At 41.8% G+C, this 21,090-nt stretch overlaps 1 protein-coding gene across 10 annotated transcripts; it reads left to right on the top strand.

Moving 5' to 3' along the window:
- The first annotated feature begins 390 nt into the window (after window positions 1-390).
- Window positions 391-19,347, top strand: STAU1 (staufen double-stranded RNA binding protein 1). Of its 10 annotated transcripts, none has more exons than XM_062504930.1 (14): window positions 391-1,330; window positions 2,121-2,245; window positions 2,987-3,125; window positions 4,041-4,179; window positions 4,823-4,988; window positions 9,685-9,783; window positions 11,130-11,342; window positions 11,904-12,047; window positions 12,470-12,616; window positions 13,309-13,381; window positions 14,788-15,107; window positions 15,824-15,946; window positions 16,947-17,032; window positions 17,677-19,347. In XM_062504930.1, exons 1-14 carry the CDS (start codon window positions 1,138-1,140, stop codon window positions 17,762-17,764), a joined length of 2,055 nt encoding a protein of 684 aa, XP_062360914.1. In that variant the 5' UTR covers window positions 391-1,137; the 3' UTR covers window positions 17,765-19,347. The 10 variants fall into 10 exon arrangements, with proteins under 10 accessions (XP_062360914.1, XP_062360912.1, XP_062360908.1 ...); XM_062504928.1 differs by having other exon boundaries at window positions 2,987-3,143; XM_062504924.1 differs by having other exon boundaries at window positions 2,987-3,143; window positions 14,740-15,107.
- The last annotated feature ends 1,743 nt before the right edge of the window (window positions 19,348-21,090 follow it).

Here is a 21,090-nt window from a genome sequence, read left to right as displayed (position 1 = left end):
TTAAGTTAGGAAAGAATAAACCTTTTTTTTCTGCATTAATCAGATCTGCAGGTGACCAGTGTGTGTGTGCATGTGTGAGTGTGTAAAATGGATTTACTTGGCTGAAAATGTGTTTCTAATAAATAAATTGATATGTGGCTTGTAAGCAGATATGGACAGCTGACCTATTTGTGTCTATTTAGGTTCTACTGGCTGAACATGAAGATAATTTTGCATCCATGTGTAAGAGAAATTTAATACTGATTTGTCAGCACAGGAGGATCTGTCCCAGCACTGCACGCGGGCTGGGACGTGTCCTGTGCTCCAGGGGGGTTTTTAAATGGCCAGAGGTGCCATGGGCACTGCCCACACTTGTTTGTAGTGCTGCAGAGCCAAGTGACTCTAAATTGATGCTTGAGCTGTGACTGAGACATGTCCTGACTTCAATAAAAGTAACCTTCACAATACTTGTAGCTGATACAGTTTATGAATGCTTACACCTTTGCTTTTCCCCGCCAGAGGTACTTCAGCATTTTGTGCTGGACTCCAGCTTTGTCCCTTCAGAAGTGGCTTGGCATTCTTGGTGATCTTGGGAGAAAACTCTGTGATAATAATTAAGGATGTATTCTCTAAATATTTTTTTTTTTTGTGAAGTCTGCATTTATTTGCCCTCCAAGTGAAAAAAGTTGAACTTCACATGGTGGAATGCATGAAATGTAATTTGTCCGTGGAAGTTGTTCTTTGTTCAGTGTGTAACCAGTGGCTCTGGGTGTAAGTAACAGGATTTGCTTCCTAAGTGGATTCAGTCATGGGGAAAAGGGATGGACAGTAATGAAAAAGCATAAATAAAGCTTCTGTAGTACTCTTGTGTGAATGGAAGTGTGGAACGTGATGGGGTGCATGGGTGGAACTGCTGTCCAAACTGGGTGTGTGAGTGAATAACTGGACAAAATGGGAACAATGGCTGCTTGCTTGAACACTGTTTCCCTTTTTGCTGATGGAGGAATAATTTCAGTAGGTTGTTAGAGAATGCTAAATATTTAGTATAATCTGTTTTTCATCTTTACATTTTAGGTCAGCAGTTTGGTTTCCAAAATTGGAGTTTGTCTGCGTTCAAAGCTGTTTGCCTACAGTAATCTGCTCTGGTTGGAAGTGAACATGTCTCAAGTTCAGATTCAGAATCCTTCTGCTGCCCTTGCAGGGAGCCAAATACTGAATAAAAACCCATCTCTTTCACAGCCTTTGAGTATTCCTTCTACTACCAGTTCTTTGCCCTCTGAAAATGCAGGCAGGCCTATCCAGAACTCTGCTTTGCCCTCTGCTTCAGTTACATCTACCAATGCAGCTGCAGGTAAGATACAGGGTCAGTAATTGGTTATATTTTTAATGCTTATAGTTTGGCGTGATATATTTCTGATATCTTGCACCTACACGTAATTTGAAAGTAATATTTTTGCAACTGCAGTAGCTCCCTATGGAATGAAACCTGTTGGAGACAGGTAGAAGCATACTTTTACATAAAGCTCCAGCAATTAATTGATATGTTTATAATAGCAGAGAATATTTTTAATTGTATGACATTAAATTTTTGAAATATTATTATCAACCTTTTCTACCAGTAGCTTGTTTTAAATATGAAAAAGTGTTGTTTGAAATAGTTTGTTTAGTTCTGTTATCTTTAGTACTTTTATGACAAGTTCGATGATAAATATATTATGCTAACAAAATGCAATAGAACAAATAAAGGGTAATAAAAATAGCTAATGGGGAAAATAAGAAAAGGGAAATGAAATTAACCGAGTTTGTGAAATTATTCAAAGCAAGTGATAATGATGAATACTTGGAAGATTTGGTCCTTGACATGTGCTAGATGAGATGTGAGTTGTAAGCAGGAGTCTCCTAACTTCTTACTTCTGGCTTGCATTAGAACGTTGAATTTAATGGTGGTACTTTTAGGCATGAGCACTGCTTGGGAATCCAAAAGTTCAATGGATTGTTGCCAGTTTGGCCACTGAGCAAAGCTGTTTGTTCCAGTCTTGCAGACAAGTAGGTGCTAAGACAGTGAGATTTCTTTTTTGAATTGAAATTTTTAGCAGATTTCAATTATCAGTTAATTTATCTGATCTTATGTAACCTTTCAGCTCCTTCAAACATGGCAAACCCCAAAGAGAAAACCCCCATGTGTCTTGTGAATGAATTAGCCCGTTTCAACAAGATCCAGCCTGAGTATAAGCTTCTGAGTGAGCAAGGTCCAGCTCATTCTAAGGTAAATGTTCATACCAGTTTCTTGCTGCTGCTGCTCATGCTTCCTCACCCTCAGGAGTGGGAAGGCAGTGTGTGGGATTTTGGTGCAAGATAATTCAGAGTAATGCAGAGGAAAGGGAAGCTCTCCAGAGCATCAGTGGTAGGGAAGTGTGAAGCTGGTACCTGGGAAGTAAAAAGTTGGATTCCCAAAAAATTTCACGTGAGCTTCAAGGTGTGAAGGTAGGTACATTTACAGAAAGTATTGGAATAACATTCAGAGCATCTGTTCAATTGTGTTTCATTCACCTGTGGGCATGTAGAAGCTTTAATGGTACAGTGTGAACTTGACTTTCTTTAAACTGATGAAAAATATCTTTAATAAACCTTCTGGAGGGTTAAAGCAAGTGTGGAGCTGTGTGTCCCAAAGGTGAGTTTCCACTCTGCTGTTCAGTGCCATGGGCACAGCAGCAATCCTGGGGGTGTCACCTCTCTCACACTGCTCTGAATTTTCAGCCTGTCACATCTCAGGCAGGATACTTGCCAGCTACAATTGTTGTGAAATTCTTAGTTCAATAATTGGGAAAATCGTGTTCATGTCCAAAGTGGTGGAAATCTGGAGATGGCATGGGAGTTAAGATAGCTGGGATTACCATATTCTCAATTTATGCATCACGGAAAGACTCAGTGTTTTGTGTAAGGGGGTCTAATAAACAACATGAATTCTGAAGCAGCTTTTTAAAAAATGCCTGTTTGTGATTTTGAGGTGTTTACAGTGCAGCTGACTCTTGGGGACCAGCATTGGGAAGCTGAAGGAACTAGTATTAAAAAAGCCCAGCATGCAGCAGCTGCCAAAGCTCTGGAAGGGACAAAATTCCCAAAGCCTACGGCTCGTCCATCTCGCAGTGAAGGCAAGAATCCAGGTATATGCCACAACAAACTGATTTAAAATAATAATACACAGAGAGAATACACCTTTCTGCTTTTGGTATGTATTGAAGTTGCATAAGGATGAATAAAAACTGTGATTCTGCCTGTTTAACAATGGCAGTGTCAGCTAGCAAGTAATTATTTTGTCTGTGCACTGTTCCAAAGGTCACTTTCTTTTGGCAGTTGCCTTACACCAGACCTCTTGTACTGGAGTACTGCTGATTTCTGAGCCAGTGAGACTGGTGGTAGACAAAATGATACTTAGTGATTGTTCTTTCTGCAGTGAGAATGGACTAGGAATCAGTTCTTCATGCCCACAATATCAGCACTGAGAGGAATGTTGTAGCCCTCAGCAGCAATTTACCTGCCTTTTAACAAGGCAAGTTGCAATTTGGAAGTGAAGAGTCCTAGAAACCCTTCTTAGGTCCTTGAGGACAGAAAAATGTTTGATCATTCTCAGTAAGCAAGAGACACAAGGGATGTGGCATGTCTGGTAACTTAAGAGTGTGTTTGGAGAAACTTCTTTACTGCAGAAAATTCTTTTTCTGCAGTTTGTTAGATACGCTGTAAATACAGGTTAATTAGCAGCTTCAGAAATTGAAAGCAAAATGATAAACCCCCCCCAAAGCAAATCCAAGAGGAGCTCCCAGCACATTCACTTTTTCATAACAGGGTTTGTCACAATTGTACTAGGCTGCTTTAATGTGCATCGCCTGGACTTACTCTGTTTTTATTCATTAGGAGTTCTGTTTGGAAGTCAGTCATTTAAGATGCTGCACGTGGCAAAAGTTGAGCTAATTTTTCCCTTAAATTTAAATGAAATGTAAAAGTTTAAACTGTCTCAGTGCCTTGTGGCAGCTGGACAGTCCTTTCTGTTCCTTTTTCTGTAGACAGTGTAACCCCCACAGTGGAGTTGAATGCACTTTGCATGAAGCTGGGGAAGAAGCCCATGTACAAACCCATCGACCCCTACACAGGGATGAGATCCACCTACAACTACACCATGCGAGGTGGCACCTACCCCCCACGGTGGGTACCTGTTGGCTGGGGCTGCAGGCTCCCACCTGAGCCTCTGCCTCTGCAAACTGCCTGTGTCCCCTCCAGGGACACTCAGCTTCAGAGGCAGGAGCTCTGGGAAGTACACCCAGCAACATCTGTATTGCTTTATTTCTTTGGGTTGGGGCAAGGGAGTTGGACTGAATGTTAAAGGGTTTTTGAGAACATTCAGGTATAGCCAGCTGCATTAAGCGAATAGCTAAAAATTAGGTAAATATTTCTTGCATTTCCTTTCTGTGTAAAAGTAAAAGTTAAGAAAACAGTTTGATGCTTTTCTGAAACTATTTTAATTAAAGTTGCAGTTTAAAGACTTTTATATAGGCATAGGAACTTAAAATTCAAAGCTTCCTGGCCTGCCAAGTCTGTAGAAGTGCAGTTCTGTTGTCTTTGTGTAGCACTTGTCAGAAATGTTCCTATTGTAAAGCAAGGAATGTCAATATTTGTTTCAAAGGTAGCTCACTAAATTCTTTTAGGCTCTAAATCAAAATTTGGCTTTTTAAAAGTAGTGCTTCGGTGCTGGTGTGGTTACTGGTATGCAAGATTGACCCACATCTGACTTAGGTGTCTGTTTGATTTGTAGGCCAAATCATTTGCTTATTTACCTCTCTCTTTGCAGGTACTTTTACCCATTTCCTGTTGGGCCTTTACTTTATCAAGTGGAGCTTTCAGTTGGAGGGCAGCAGTTTCATGGGAAGGGAAGAACAAGACAAGCTGCTAAGCATGATGCAGCTGCTAAAGCTCTGAAAGTTCTGCAGAACGAGCCCTTGCCTGAGAAACCAGAGGTGGGAGTTAATCTTAGTGTTGTGAGCGTAAATTGCTAGAATGAACTGGGATGTAATTGTAGGTTTTTTCCTGGTTGAGAGGAAGGGGACAGTTGGGAAATCTAATTCTGTGTAGCAGTGGTGACTTACTTGTGTCAGTAGAAACACTTTCATTTAACAGGATAAATTTCTATGGAACTAGAATTTTCCCGGCTGAAGTTATGTTAATTTTTTTACTGTCATATTTTTCCATAGCAATGCTGTAGACCTCTTGTCAGATATGAGCACTGGAAGGATAGATAGGAATTAATATCTTACCAGGTACAGATCCTACACAAACTTCTGAAGAAGTGCATAAATGGGCAACATAAAACTCAGTCATGGATTTACTTCCTGGGGCAAATTCCTACATGATTTTAGAAAGAACCATGGAAGTTCTAGAAGAGCAGGAAATGCATGGAAATGGTAGACTCATACACACATTTTGATAGAAATATAAGAAGTCAATTTTTATCCCTTTGTATATTTATGGCTGCCCAGCCCTTTCTATTCCAATACCCCTGTTGTGTTTTTTGTGCTTTTTTGTGGAGAGGCTTTAGGCAGAAGGTGTCACTTTGAGCACAGGAGCTGGGCTGGCTGGGAGCCTGCACCCCTTTTTGTGTGTTGGCTGCTTTGGGCAAAGAGAGAGCTGTAACTTGCCATCTGGGGAGTGTGAGAACTTGCTGGATATGGAGTCTGGCTGTGGGCTGAGAAAGGAGAAAAGTGAAGAACTGGACAAGAAGGTAACGGGGGCTCAGACTGAGGAAAAAATAGCTGGGAACTACCAGGAATGGCAGAGCAAGAGGCTTGAGGAGAATTGAAGTCAAGGGATTCTGAGTTAAAACTTGGTGCATGTGGGAGCAGGCATTGCCCTGGATCTGACAGGTCAGGGAAGAGGCTTGGGAGGCACTGGTGGAAGTGCTTCAGTATGGGAAAGCTCTCCTGGAGGAATGCAGACTGAAGGGTGGAGGCTCCTAGGGATTACAGATGCTGTTGGGAAAATAGAATGATGCTGGGAACAGGAGCTGGGGCTTGGGCTGAGCACTGCACTGAAATCTGAACTGGTGGCTGGCAGTGTGGCAGGGGCCAGCTGCTCTTCATGCAGGAGAGGCCAAAGGAGAGGGGGATGTTCCCCTTCAGTGCTGGGAACCCCAAATTCTGGAATGTTGTTCTCTGTCAGTGCAGAACATCCCCTTTTTGTGCCCACCCTGGTAACAGATGAGCTGCTCTCATGGGCCCTTTTCCCCCTCAGGGAGCACAGAGCCAGGGACAGCAGCTTTGCAGGGCTCACATGGCACTGAATTCTTCTCTGTTCACTGTTGTAGAAATGCTTCAGTACAGGTCACTTTCTGAAAATATGTAGAATTGTGTTTTGGAGTTGGATAATGTGATGTCCTCAGAACAAATTGCAGTTACTGTAGGATGTCACATTCTTTGTGAGGGGTGTAAATCCAGAGGTAGAGCAAGAGACTGCAAGAAGGGAGAATTATTATATGAATAAAGCAGGACCTGAATGGTGTCTTTACCCTGATAAAACTGCATTTGTAATTTTACTTTTCAATTTATATTTGACTTGTCTGTAGAAGGAACAATAGGAAATGCAACTTAGGGAAAGGAGACTGGGCCTTGGAACAGGGTGTGCTGGTTTATAAGGAGTACTTGGATAATCAAGTTCTCATTTAAAGTGATGAAGGTAGAATAAGGAAGGTTGTTGTGCTGAGTGGACCCTGTTCTTTCTGCGTCCAGTGTGGCAAGGACCTGAAAGGATACAGGACAGCGAGGTCATGAGAGATGCTGTTAAAAATGCCTGTATACAGCAGAGGCAAATGAAGATTTCAGAAGCAGACATAATCCTGATACTTCCTAACAGTCATCTGATGTTGCCAGTAATTTTCCTTCTAAATGTAGTTATTTTGGTGTATCCCATTTGTGTGTATGCTTGTTTAAACAGAATATTCTGATGTTTGAACTCAAGTGTTTTAAGGAGGAGTAATTTTGTCCTTTTTTTTTCATTATTTGGGGGCTTTTTTGTAAATTTTTGTTTTTATAGACTTTTACTCTTGTATTTTTAAATTAGAAGATATTCAGTGCATAGTAACAGTTGGGCTCAATGATCTTAAAGATCTTTTCCAATCTAAATGTCTCTGTGATTCTAAGAAGAAATCATTGAGTAAAATGATTAGACTTTAAGGGAAGGAATGTTCATTTCCCACACCTTTTTGGGGTGCAAATCTAGGAGCAAGTGGCAGGAGAAAAGGTGTACTAATATTGGCTGTTGGCTGGAGCAAGCCCTGCCTGACGAGCTGAGCTGAATGTTGGAGCACTGGGAGGGGCTGTGGTGGGAGATCCCCAGGGACCCTCGCTGGGGCTGGGCTGGGTGTGTTGGGGGAGGAGCAATCTGGGGTTACTTGCTGTGCTCAAACTCAGATGATAAAGCATTGACTTAAAGCTTAGGACACCTGACTTCTTAGGCAGGAATTCTAATTTTGCCTCAAAACTTGCTTCTGTGTTTGTTGCCATCTCCCGTGGTAAATAGGAGCTGCTCTTGGTTCCCCCAGTGTGCAAGGGCAGGCTGGGACTGGTGGCTGTGCTTGCTCAGTGCAGTTCTGGGCAGCACATCCTCGGGGTCAGAGTTTGCTCACGAGCACTCTTGAAGAAGAGAAGGGAACTGGAAGGAGTTCCTGGAAGAGGGCAACTCCCTCGTAATGGAGTACAGGACTTGTGGAATTTGCTGGAGCAATGTGATGAGAGCTAAGAATGGTAAATGCTTTGGGGTCTGGTTCAGATTTAGAGGCACGTGGCTCTTGGAGAGTTTAGTCAATGCCAACATGCAAAATACCTCAAAAGCAGACTGTAGGCATCGTCTGCCTTGAAGTGTGCAGGGAAAGAGGGAAAGCGTGTGCATGATTATTTTTGATTTAAAAAGCCAACTGATCCAGAGCTCAAGTAGAGGCAAAATAATCAGTAAAATACATATAGTCTGTTAATGGTTATTTTGCTAATAGTTCACTCTTTTTAGATAAAGGTATTGAGGAAAAGAAGCTTCACTTTGCACTGTACACACAGACTTGGAATGTGTTGAGAGCATACAATGCAATAGAGCAGATAATTCCATTCTATTTATTTGTATTCTCTTGAGAGGATATAAAGTGGCAAAATTTAATCCAATGAAGAGAAGTCATGGTCATCTTCACAAAGAAAAGCATTGGAATTTGAAAAACGAGAATCTCTCTAAAATAACAGGGAAAGTGCTTGTAATGGAAGTTGCTGTGGCAGTGTTGGTGAGTGAGGGCAGGGCCAGACTCTGGCAGTGCTGGGGTGAACGTGGCCTTAGCATTCAGGTGTTGCTCCTGGGAATGGCTGCTGTTCCTCTGGGACTTGGCAGTTGCATTGGCACTGGGGTTTGGCAGGTGATGGTGGGGACTTCAGGCTGCTGTACTCGATACTGGTTTTGCCCCTTTTTGCCCCTTTTTGCCCTGGGCAGGATGCAGTGCTGGGCAGGGCTGTGAACAGGGCTCTGGGGCAGCCCCACCCAGACCTGCACTGCCCCTGCCTTGGCACCACAAGCACCACAGCCTGATGGACAAGGGCAGCCTGTGAGAGCAGTGTCTGATGGGACAGTGGGAGGAGTGAAAATCCAGATTAATTTTATCAACTATTTTTTTCTAAGGTGGGAAAAGCCTGTCTGAACTGGTGGGATAAAAAAATCCTTTGTGTTTTAAACTAACCTGTTAGTAGCAGGCATGGGGGATGCTTGCTGCCAACAAGTTTTAATCTATGAAATATCTCTAGCTCAGCTCCCCTGCTGCTGTTCCAGTAAGATACTTAAATAATTTTTATTACCTGGTTGCATGACTACTGTTGTGGCATGATATAATCAGTGATATTGTTGCTGTTCATCTTTATCATAATCTTTCCACTATCACTGCTGGACACTTAGTTCTAAAATTTCTCTGTTGCTGCTGACATGCCTTAGCTCATGTTGATGGCGGCATCAGTGAAGACACTTTTGGAATCCCAGTCAGAGTTTTACCTGGGGCTGTGAAGATGTGCCTATAGGCACATGTGACTGTGTACTGGCAGTGCTGTGCCAGCAGGTTTGAGTTCTCAGAGATGGTCAGGGTTTGATTTGGGGCAGGTTCCTGATAGGATGTTCTTGACTTGAGAAAACAAAGCTGCAGGTGAAGCACTTAAAAGGGAGCATATGAAAGGACAGGATTGTGCCAGGGGCTCGTCAGCCATCCCTCATTGACATTGGTCCCACTGTCAGAATCTTTATTTTTCCTGCCCTTTCTCTTACCTGATCCTGTCTTAGTGCTTTTGGTGCAAATGTCCAATCAGTATATGAAAATTGTATTTCATAAGGTACTTCCATTTGGAAATCAGTGCATTTAGCACTTTTCTGTGAACACATTTTTAAACCTATTGGCACTTATTCCATTTGTTCCTTCTTGTAATGAACACATGAAAATATGAATGTTTGAAAGCTTTTACACATACACCTTAATGAGCTTCTTAAGATTCAATTCTATAGTAAGTGGGCTGCATTTCTCCACATTTATGTAACATGGCAGTAAAGGTTAGAGTACTCAAAATTTGGAGAGTTCAGTAAAGTGGTTGAATGAATAAAATTCAGTTTAATAGGATCTTTATTTTAAATAGAGTATGCTTCTTTTAGGTTAACGGAAAAGAACCAGATGATGAAAATCTCAATAAATCTGAAATAAGCCAAGTTTTTGAGATTGCACTTAAAAGGAACTTGCCTGTGAATTTTGAGGTATGTTTACTTTACGAGCTCTAGATTTGTTCTCATTAGACTATTAAGGGTACACATTAAGTTGAATCTCTCCTAGATAACCCAAACAACTGACTTTTAACATGTCTTGTTAGTTGTGAATGCACTTTAACCTTTGACAGTCACCCTGATTGTTTTGGAGTTTATATGGTAAAGGGAAGAAAAAAGAAAAATCCACCTGTTCACAAATTCATGCCCTAAAATGATCACATGGAGTGAACAGATACACTGTGGTTTTCTGTGCAATCTTTTTTCCAAGCTTTTTGAAAAAAAACTTATTACAGTGAAGAACCAAAACACAGCCCTGCACTAATAATTAGAACATGGAAGTGCAGAGTTGAGGCAAAAGAGTAGAGCTCACTCTGAAAGACACATATGGAAGTATTTGCTTAATTAAGCACTGATCTGGACTACCCATGAGTGCAGAGTCTCACAAGTAGGTTTCTTTTCTTGCCATGAGGTGACCTCATGTGCATCTGACTTTCCTTTCCCTTTGGCCTGGCTGCTTGCTGCCTCTTTGCCCCTCCTTGATCATTTCAGTTATCTTAAATCAGGAGCTTCCACAGGAGCATCTCTGTTTCACTAAAATAGTAATTTATCATGCTGCTTTCCTGAGCTGGCAGAGTAACATTTAAGCCAACTATCTGTATTATTATAGTAAAAAAATGCAATTGTGTGTAACTAAATTGCTTCTGAAGCTGTTCTCTGAAATTTTACATGAAACTTTCAATTATTGCAGATTAGCCTGAGCATCACTGGTAAAAATACACTGTCACACAAAGCCAATTGTGGTGGAAGCTCTTAATTCATTCTTACTGTTTGACTATATGGATATTTTGGAGTATGATGTGTTATGAATGGAGTTAAAAGCCTAAATCTGTAGCAGGCATCTATCTTTTAGATGTCTCCAGAATTCCTCAGAACTTTTGGACTAAATGTTAGATCCCAAAGAATTGCTTTCTCTGTCGTGTTTTATTCCTGTACCATGGTGTATTTAATGGGTTGCTGTTAACTGTGGGGAAGTACACACTGGTGAAATAGAACAGTCCTGTTTTTATACTGAAACAGTAAAGCAGTACATTAAATAAGACGGGTTAATGACTTGTGTAAATACTGTTCACTGCTTGCTGCATCTGATCTTTTAAAAGTGTATGCTTAGTTGGGTGGGAGTTTGTTATTGGAGTGAGTATGAATTACTTTTTGGATTGTATGAGAATCTAAGATCTCTTTATCCTTAGTTCTTGAGAGAAGTTTGCTGTAAACAATGTGCCCTGCCATTTTTAATAAGTGTTTATCACGCTTTCACTCAGTTTTTCCCTCTGAAACAGGTGACCAAGGAAAGTGGTCCTCCCCATATGAAGAGTTTTGTAACCAAGGTATCAGTTGGAGAATTCATGGGTGAAGGTGAAGGAAAGAGCAAGAAGATCTCAAAGAAAAATGCTGCAATCGCAGTCCTAGAAGAACTGAAAAAATTGCCCCCCCTTCCTACAGTTGAGAAAATGAAGCCACGAATCAAAAAGAAAACAAAATCAATAGTGAAGGTAAGGGGGAAATGGTCTGAATTTTGACTGTGAAAATAATCATCAGAGAGGCTTTTCTGAGTCAGTTATAAATACTCTGAAGCTGCTCAGCCTTTACCAGCCCTTGGTGCAACAAATGAGCTGGTACTTTGCTCCCACTCTAATGGGGTTCTGACACCACTTTTATAGCAGTTATCAGTAAATTCGGGATGAAAGAGAAACCTTATAAAGGAAAGAGCAGCACATAAAAACCAAGCTCTGACTTTCAAGCCTCAGACTTCATGGCTTCAGGTTTTTCTTGATTTTGCTTGTACAAATTCTCCTCCAAGCTTGTCCCTCCTAATATAGCAGGATTAGAATTTGTAAAGCTATTAGCAGGGTAGGTTACATGTGGTCAAGTGTGACAGCAGAGCCAAATAAATGGATTATTTCTCTGTGGCTATGACAGTGTTGAATTAATCAACTTTTATTTCAGTATCTTTAAAATGTAGAGATAAATTAATTCACTGGTATGCTGCATTTTGTCTGTTAAACCAAATATTCATAAAGTTTGGCTTATTTCCTAAACACTGTTCTACGTAGCTGCAAACAAGTCCAGAATATGGTCAAGGAATGAATCCCATTAGCAGACTTGCCCAGATCCAGCAGGCCAAGAAGGAGAAGGAACCTGAGTACATGCTCATCACAGAACGGGGGCTGCCCCGGCGCAGGGAGTTTGTCATGCAGGTGGGTGAGATGGCACAGCCCCATGTCTAAAAACTTACAAATAAAAATAAACATTTAAAAATAAAAATTAAAAAATTGCATAGGGCACCATTAGTCTATGTTGCAACTGCATAATGTTTTAATTAACAGAAATATTAATATTCCGCTGAGAGATACTAAGCTGCTTGTATTTTGTAGTGTAGAATTTATTAACACTAACCTGGGTACCCAAGGTGAGATGATGAAGTACAGTTCCTTGTGTGACTTCTGTTTGTGATTTTTTGTGCTTGAAGGCCAATGATTATTGATAATAAATGACAACTTGCTTAGAACAATGATCACTTGAACTATTTTGTGACTCACTGCATGCTGGAGACAGATCACTTATAAGAGACTCCCCATACTAGTGCTTAAGAATTGAATTTTCTTCCTCTTCTGTCCAGGTGAAAGTTGGTGTACACACAGCTGAAGGAATGGGCACGAACAAAAAGGTTGCTAAACGCAATGCAGCTGAAAATATGTTGGAAATTTTAGGTTTCAAAGTCCCTCAACCTCAGCCTCCAAAACCAGCATTAAAGACAGAAGAGAAGGTGAGTCTTGAGGAAGCAGCAGCTGGTTAATGCTGCAGCAAAAGTTGAGCTGAACAGAAGCAGCTTTGCAAGGCAGGGGAGAAAGTTCATTTTCTCTGCCCTAGCCAGGAAACAATAGTATTTGAGGGGATTGCTCTCTGAAGGAAAAATAAAAAACATTAAATATCCAGTGTTTTGGATACATTAAGCTTTTGGGTTTTCAAGTAAATCAAAGTCTTCTCAGAAGGATAAATGAATGTATTCCTGCTTTATGAAACATCTCAGAACCTGTGATAATTGATGTGTTGTTCTTGGGAACTTGCAAACTTGCAGGTTATAGTACTCTGGTAGCAATAGTTTTACACAGCCTTGTCACAGTTGCAGTGAAAAGTTTCTTATGGTCTGTCTGTGGGGAAGGAGTCTTGTGTTCTGCTGGTGATTCAGCAGATACTGCTAGGAGTTCAAACAGCAAATCCAGGCTTGGTTTTCTCCTCTTCATGTCTGTGCTCATTTGTGGTAGTTTTAGGCCTTCAATGGATAAGAATCACTGAACTTTTCTTGATAGCGATGTAATTATTGATATTTTTGAATAATAACTTTTTCAGTAAAATTTTGGCTGGTTAGATCACCTGCACCTTGAAAACTTTAAAATTTGGGGGGAAAAATTTTAAAGGGATATTGTGTGTTTGAGTTCTATTCCTTTTATTTTCAAGACCCCAGTGAAGAAACCAGGTGATGGAAGAAAAGTAACCTTCTTTGAGCCGGGTTCTGAAGAAACTTCAGCCAGTGAGTAGCCTGGTGAAAGCAGCAGGGCCCTGCTGGGGGTGTCAGGTCTGTCCCCAGTGCCTTCAGCAGTGCCATGTAGCACTCTGGGGTGGGCAGAGCTGTGCAGCTGCTGCCTTGCAAACCAAATGGAAAGGTTTGGTTCAAATCCCAAAGAACTTTTTCCTCCCAAGGCCCCTGTTCCTGGTATGAGGATATGACAAGGTGTCAGTAGTAACTGGTCAGCCTCAGGCAGGGTTGGAGAGGGAAGGAATGCCCTTGTCCAGAACCACCTCAGTCTGTTCCTGGTCTCTGATGACTGAGCAGGAGCTGTGCCTGCACTTGTTTCAGGCAGTGAATAGTTGTGGTGCACATACCCAAAGTGGTAGAGTGGAACCAAAATGCTCCAAACCTGGCCACCCTCTACACAGACACTGCTTTCTGGAATGTCATCTGGTGGGAGAAATCATTATGGAAAGTCTGTCTGTCACCACAGATTGCTGTTCTGGAGGGTGTGTTTCAGGTACTTCATGTGTTTAAGTATAACTTTGCTGTTTAAACTATAGTAAGTTGGAATTGACTTGGACTTCAGTACTATTTTACTGCATCCATAAGACCTTAGGTAAACTTCCTGACTTTCTATTCAGATTTTGCTATCCCTATTTTCTGTCATCTACAAATTTTGGCTTTCTTCTGTAGTCTTGAAACAGCTCAGCCCTGCAGAACTTCATTACTCTGTTCTGCCATAAAAATGACTCCTTGGTTTATTTTGGTGGCACTGGCTTCCCCACCTTTCTTGAGCACACCTGTGCAAGTTTCATCCATAGCTCTGTGTGAGTTCCCTTAAAAAGCTGTTTTTATCCCTCTTTAATCTAACTTACAGTGTAATGTCAGCAAATTGCTGTCTATTGACTGTGGCTGGACATTTGCTGTAAATAGTCTTGCCTCTTTGTGCTATTTCCATTTTACCTTTCCTACCTGGTTGTTCTCAAATTATACAGTTTAAACTTTGCAGATTGTCACTCTCTTTACATCATTTAATGGTGGCTCTGGCCATTCTGTGGTTTCAGTATTTGCTCCTACAGTTTAAATGCTGAAAAAAAAATTCTGGAAGCAAAAGGTATATCTAGAATGTGGTTGCAGCTGAGGTGTCTGAGCTTGGCTGTCATGGAGAAGCTCCTCTTGGAGGTGAAGGTGCTCCTTTTGGCAGAAGCAGGTGTTGCAGAGTCAGTAATTCAGTAAGAAAACTGTCTCGATGATGCTGAAGCTCTGACCCTCCAAAGGCTGATTGAGCTTACCAAGTTTGTTTGGATTTCAGAAGTAATTTGAAATGAATTATTTTTTTTTCCAAAGTGACTTTTGGTGCCTCTGTGTGCCTGCAGGAGGACTCTCAAACAGCAGCTCTTCAGTGTGCACCTCTCTCCTCCCAGGTAATAAAGAAGATGAGTTTAGGATGCCTTATCTCAGCCATCAGCAGCTTCCTGCAGGAATTCTTCCCATGGTCCCTGAGGTGGCCCAGGCTGTAGGAGCCAACCAAGGACACCACACCAAAGAGTTCAGCAGGGCAGCTCCCAACCCCGCCAAGGCCACGGTGACGGCCATGATCGCCCGGGAGCTGCTCTACGGGGGCACCTCTCCTACTGCTGAGACCATTCTGAAGAGCAGCAGCTCCTCAGGCCACTTCCCCCACGGGCCCCTGACCAGGCCCTCCGAGCAGCTGGACTACCTTTCCAACGTTCAAGGAATCCAGGTACGTGTTCCACTTTGCAAGGCTTCTTCCAGAGCTCTCCAGGCTGCTCTAACCTTCTGCTCGTACAAAAGCTTTTTGGTTGTGGTGAGAGATGAGTTCTGAGCCTGCTGAAATTCATGTGACAGTTTCACTTTACCTATGACATATACTGAATTTTACGTCTCTGTAAATTTAATTTTCAAACACGCATTTGTGTGCCTTTCTCAGCCCCAGTTCGGTGCTGCTCTGAGGTCTTGGAAGAACAAAATTAAAGAAGCGTTTTCTGAAAACTGTCCCAGTGTAGGAAGACAGTGTGCGTTTGAACTTGGCTGATGTGAAATCAGGTTTTTTCACTGATCTGTCATACATTAACATTTGCTGTAAGCTCTGCATTTTATTACATTTCCTTTAATGGGAATTGCATTAAGTTCCTATATTCATATGACAGATGAGCTCAGTGATTCAAAATGCATAATACAGAAATTTGAAATGCAAACAGCAGTTATCAGAATAAAGGTTCCAGTAACAATCATTATTCAGGGGCCTTGCCAAGCTCTTGTGAGTACTAAAAAAACATTTTAAGTGAGGTTAAACTTCAGACAGAGTGGTAACACTGGCTGAGAGAATGATGAGAAGAAAGGCTCAGCTTCATATATGGGCAAGTAATCTGTAGCAGTTGTGATATACTTCCTGTACTTGGTTAACTGAAAAGAAATAAATCCTTCTCTTTTCTTCAGGTTGAATATAAAGACTTCCCAAAAAATAACAAGAACGAGTTTGTATCTCTTATAAACTGTTCCTCTCAGCCACCACTGATCAGTCATGGGATTGGAAAGGATGTGGAGTCTTGCCACGACATGGTATGATGGGCATTGCTGAAATGCTGCTCCTGGGCCTTAACCCTGAGGGGACACCAAGGTTTTATATCACTGCTGGGAGCAGTTAGATGTTCTACAGTTCCCTGGCTTATTGTTGTCTAATATTTCACAGGTTGTGGAAATAATGATTAATATTATCAGAATCTAATCTAAATAATGCTTATTATGCTGAACATATGAGCACAGTTTTGGTCTACAGAAAGCACATATGCTTCATCTTGATAGTCTTTGCATGAGTCCATGACAGTAAATGCACAAAAATGAGTGTATAAACATAAGAGCATCTCAGCTTATTTCCTTATTTTATCAGAATGGGCTGATGTTTCATTGGGAACTGTGATACTTGGGCTCGTGTTCCCAGACTTGCTGCAGAAGTGGAATCCCCTGTGGAAAAAATGCAGTTTAGCATTGGATAGCAAGAGACACTCTAAGTCTGTTCAGTTCCCTTTATAAAAAGGACTTTTTATTACCAGTGGCTGAAATAACTTCTTTGTGGAAGAATGAGCCTGCTATAGTGAAACCTGCAGGGGACTTTGGCTGTAAAAGGCTTCAGGTGGAGCTGATGGGATATTCCCAGTCTGCTCCCATTCAGAGCAATTGTTCTTTTGAGCTCCAGAGGTGAGCTGAGTGTGGCAGCCTGAAGGAATCTCTTGCAATATGTGAATACACTTAGGAAAACCTGATTTTGCTGATTTTTATACTAAAAACTGTTGCGGTACTTTCCTGATGGACACAATTTGATACAGATTTCACTGTTCTTTGTTACTTTCTTTGGATATTTTCATGCAATGGGAATCCTCAGTCACAGCACCATCCAGTTGTTTAATGAAGCAAGATGAAATTCTATACCTTTGCATTTTCTACCATAACTATGGAGCTTTAGTCTTTAAAATAAGAACGTTTGTCTGGGTTGACAAACCAGTTCACTAAGTTACTGAACTGGCCAGAGGCTGAATTGCTGAGTGCTCTCTGTTCTCTTTAGGCTGCACTGAATATTTTGAAGTTGCTGTCGGAGTTGGACCAACAAACCACAGAGATGCCAAGGACAGGAAATGGACCAATGTCTGTGTGAGTGGTTCCCACGATTGTGGTTCCCCTTGCACTGATGCAAATTAATCCCGGGAGAGTTTTTAGACCAATAACATGTGAGGGATTTGGTTTGCCAGAAGGGCAGGACCAGAGGGAGGGTTGGAAGATCAAGGTTGTGGCTTTCATGTGTCAAAGGCAAAGCAGTGAGCAGCAGTGAGGGGGGGTGTGGTGGCTGTGCTGTGACCCCGGCCCAGGGTGACAGCTCTGGGCCCCAGCAGTTCTGGCCTCCCTCAGCTCAGCTGCCCCCTCCCATTTCTTTGGAAGGAGTGTGACCCTGCAGTGGGCTTGGGGTTCCAGCTGCTTCTCTCTCTTGCAGTCTTGTGTGTCACAAGTAAGGCATATGCAGGGGTCAAAGCTCATTTTCAGCAGGAACATGGAGAGGGTTCAAATTATCCCTTTGCTGGGTTTGGGAGGAGAGAAAGTTGAGCTTCTCATTGAGATAATAAGATCTCCAATTAACAGTGGTTTGATTAACAAAGTACTAATTGATTAAAAATTGGGGCAGTTATATGGTAGGTAACAAATTGTTAAATGCACATCAAATTATTTGTATCCGATTTAAAGCATCTTATTTGTGGAAACAGTGTTTTGTCTCCTAAGTAACAGGTGTTTTCTCATTTTAGATGCGTGAAACAAGAAATGGAAAGTGACCCTCTCCTCAAACCGGCGAGCGCAAACCCTTTGGGACAAACACTGGACAGCACTGCCTGAAACAGGCTCTTGACTGAACCCAAACCTGAAAGCACCAGAGAAAATCAAATGCTTCCTCTTAATGTAACCTAACTGTTGGAGTGCTACAGTCTCTACAACCTACTGTAGTGTCTAAATCATAACTGTTGCTTTTTCTTCAAACAGTGATACATTTTTAGTTTCGTTATGTTGTTTTGATTGAAATGACACTATAAATTTTTCATTTAAAAGTTTCTTAATTGTATCTAGAACCATAGCACAGTTTAGAAACTTTGTCTTCTGAGACTGACATGTTACCTGTGAACTAACTTGGGAAGATCATATCCATGTAGTGGTTATTTTGGTTTTATTGGAATAGCAGCGTTTCGCTGGAAACAAGGCTGTGTCCCACCATTTTTAAAAGCCCCATATTTTTGCAAACCAACCCTAATTATCCAATGGTTGAATGAATTTAAACACTTTAGGAATTTTAAACTTGGTTTGATCATTTTTTGGTTAATTTCTAGTTTTCTTGAGTGTGGGGTAGGGGAACTCGAATGCACCATGACTTTCAGTGATCTCTGGGCTGTGTTTTAGGGACTGTGTGTTGGTGGCTCACAGCTCACTACAGTACAGGATATGATCTCAATGTAGTGCATATAAAACTGCAGATTGATTTTCCTTGAGTGCTTTATACTGTTTAATTACATCTCCATGTAGGGCTGAAAAAAACGACCTATGTTTATATATAACTGTGTTGCTTTTGATGTTGTGTTCCCGCGCACGGTGGGTGCGCCGAGGTTTGCATTGGTCCAGGTACAGCACGATAGCCGCGCGAGTTCAGTACTGCTTCCGTTCATTGTTTACGCTGGAATTTTTTCTCCCCATGGAATGTAAGTAAAACGTAGTGTTTGTCACCAATAAATGGTAATACTAAATTTTTTTTTGTTAATTTATTCCTGTACACCACCACAGGGGCTGCTTTTTTATAGATTTGTAATGCTTGTGCTCTAGTCCGGGCGGTGTGTTAAGCTGTGGAGTAACTTCCAGTGGTTCTCGAGTGCATAGAGAATGTTCTATGTTCTGTGCTGTGCAGGGTGTGCAGACCTGGCAGGGCGAGGGAATGCAAAGTAACGTGGGCACAGTTTGTTCTTTGTGCCACAGTATCAGCGCAGCTGTGTTAATGGGAGCTCAAACTGGACTTCAAAGTGAAACTTAAAAGTTCACTTAAACGAGGAACCTGGCCAGCGAATGGGACTTCTCCAAGTAGAGACTAAAACCGTTTCCTTGTTTGCTTGTATCTTGAGCCCAGCCCTGCCTCGCCCCAGCGCTTCCGGGGCGGTGCTGCAGACGGAGCTCGGTCCTGCAGCAGCGCTGGCCCAGCACTGCCCCGTGTCTGTCTCGTCCAGTGTGAGCTACGGTCAGTGTTTACTTACTGTGACCTGCAGGAGCAGCTCCTACCCCTGTGTGTAGGGAGCTCCTGCCTCAGAGAGCAGTTCCTGCAGGTGCTCTCTCACAGCTAAATGTTTTGGCCATTTTATTTGCATCATCCAAAGCAATCGGGCCACAGGAATTGCAGACCAGATTGCATTGAATCACGTTGGGTGTGATCATTATAAACTAAAAACCCCCAAACATTGTAAAGCTATTTTGTTTTCAATTTTTTTTTACATTTGTAGAACTAAAATGCTGTACATTTAAAAATTAAAAGAAACTTGCTAGGCTGAGGCTTTGTATTGCAAATTTTTCCAACTCATAAACTCCTGACTGAACAATTCCTCTTGGAAAGCAGGGAGCATGCTGACAGCAGTGGGCCCGGGTTCTTCCCACCTTCATCTGCTGCTGCTGAGTTTTCTCCTCAGATGGGACTAGAGCCTGCTCTTGGGACTGATCTGCAGCAGTCACTTGTGACTAGTGTTTTATAGGAGCCTGGGTTAAGGCACTTTGCCACAGGGAGCTGCTCAGTGCTGTTGAACACCCTGATCCCCTCTTGGGCCTGTGTAAGAGAGGTGTGTCCTGTCCCAGACCTTGCTGCCATCACAGCCTCCTGCTGGAACACTCCGTGGCACCTTGTGGATTTGGGTAAGCTGACATGAGCTCTGAATAAAAGTGGGGCTTTGCCAGAGTGCTGCAGTCCCTCACTTTTCCTGTTGCCTCTGTGTCTGATGCAGCAAAGGCTAGAGATGCAGCTGAGACAGTGTTTTTGTTTCCGACTCCCTAAGGGAGAAAGAGGACTTTGTGATCCATCAGTTTTGGTTAGAGGATTAAGATCTTAAAGAATTTGTGCCAAGTTTTTTTGGGAATGTTGACCTGCAAGATGGCTAAAATGCACCCTTTAGCTCTTGTAAAAGGCTCTGTAGGAGAGCCAAATGGGATTGGGAAGCACTGGAGCCACAATAGTAATCCATTCTGTGAATTTTGTGTTTGGGATTTTTCCTATACTAAAAGAACAGTGCGTGTGATTTAGCAGAAGCTCATGAAGCTTTTTTCCAACCCCCATCAGTGTGCTGACTGTTTTATTTTGATTATCACAGTGAAGCTGCTGAACCAACAATTCAGGGAGATATTTCCATGGCTTTCTTGATGCCTACTTTTTTTTTTTTAATAAAGTCCATTTGCTGGAAAATCACAATCTGTATTAGAAATGTCAAGAATATTGTAGGCATCTGGTGCTGATTTTCTGTTTTAGGTTATTATGTTGGGAAAGCAGAGGTTGTATCCCAAAAACAGTTTTGATTTCTTCATAGTCAATTCTGATTTTAAAAGAACCCTGAACATAACAGTATAGGAGTTAAGAACAGCACATGAAACATTTAATCTAACAAGGCCTTGTTAAGCAATTTAGGAAGATTTCATCTTTTCCTGTCTCCCCTGCCCAGAGAAAAGAAGGATTCTGTGCTGGCACTCGGGAGCTGGCACACAGGAGATGCTGACAGAGTGAGTCCCTGTGAGGGCTTTTGCACCTGGTTTTGCCAAGGAGAATAAAACCCAAACATAAAATCCAATACATTTAATATTAAGTTCTGCTGCAGCTATTGCCTATCTCAGACCTTCCCACTTTCCCTTCCTTGCCAAGCTAGGCAACACAAATCACGTTTACAGTTCCTTTTGTGTTGTACATGTAACAGGGTTTTGCAGTGTAACAAGATTAGTTTTCCCTGTAATCCTCTTAAAATATCCTTCCTTTGATTGTCTTTTCATCTTTTGGTGTTCTGGAACCTGGATTAACAGCATTGATATTTATTCCTGCTTGATAAGCTGCTTTCAAAAATTAGTTGCCTACAAACACACTTAACTTGGAAAAAGCATTTTAACGGGAGCTGAATTAAGCAGTGTGTATGAAAAACAAAGCATGGAGCCATGACATG

This window comes from Cinclus cinclus, chromosome 18 (genome assembly GCF_963662255.1).
Source record: "Cinclus cinclus chromosome 18, bCinCin1.1, whole genome shotgun sequence".
Classification (NCBI taxonomy): domain Eukaryota; kingdom Metazoa; phylum Chordata; class Aves; order Passeriformes; family Cinclidae; genus Cinclus; species Cinclus cinclus.
Note: the sequence above shows the minus strand (reverse complement) of the source record. Positions and strands in the feature narration are given on the sequence as shown.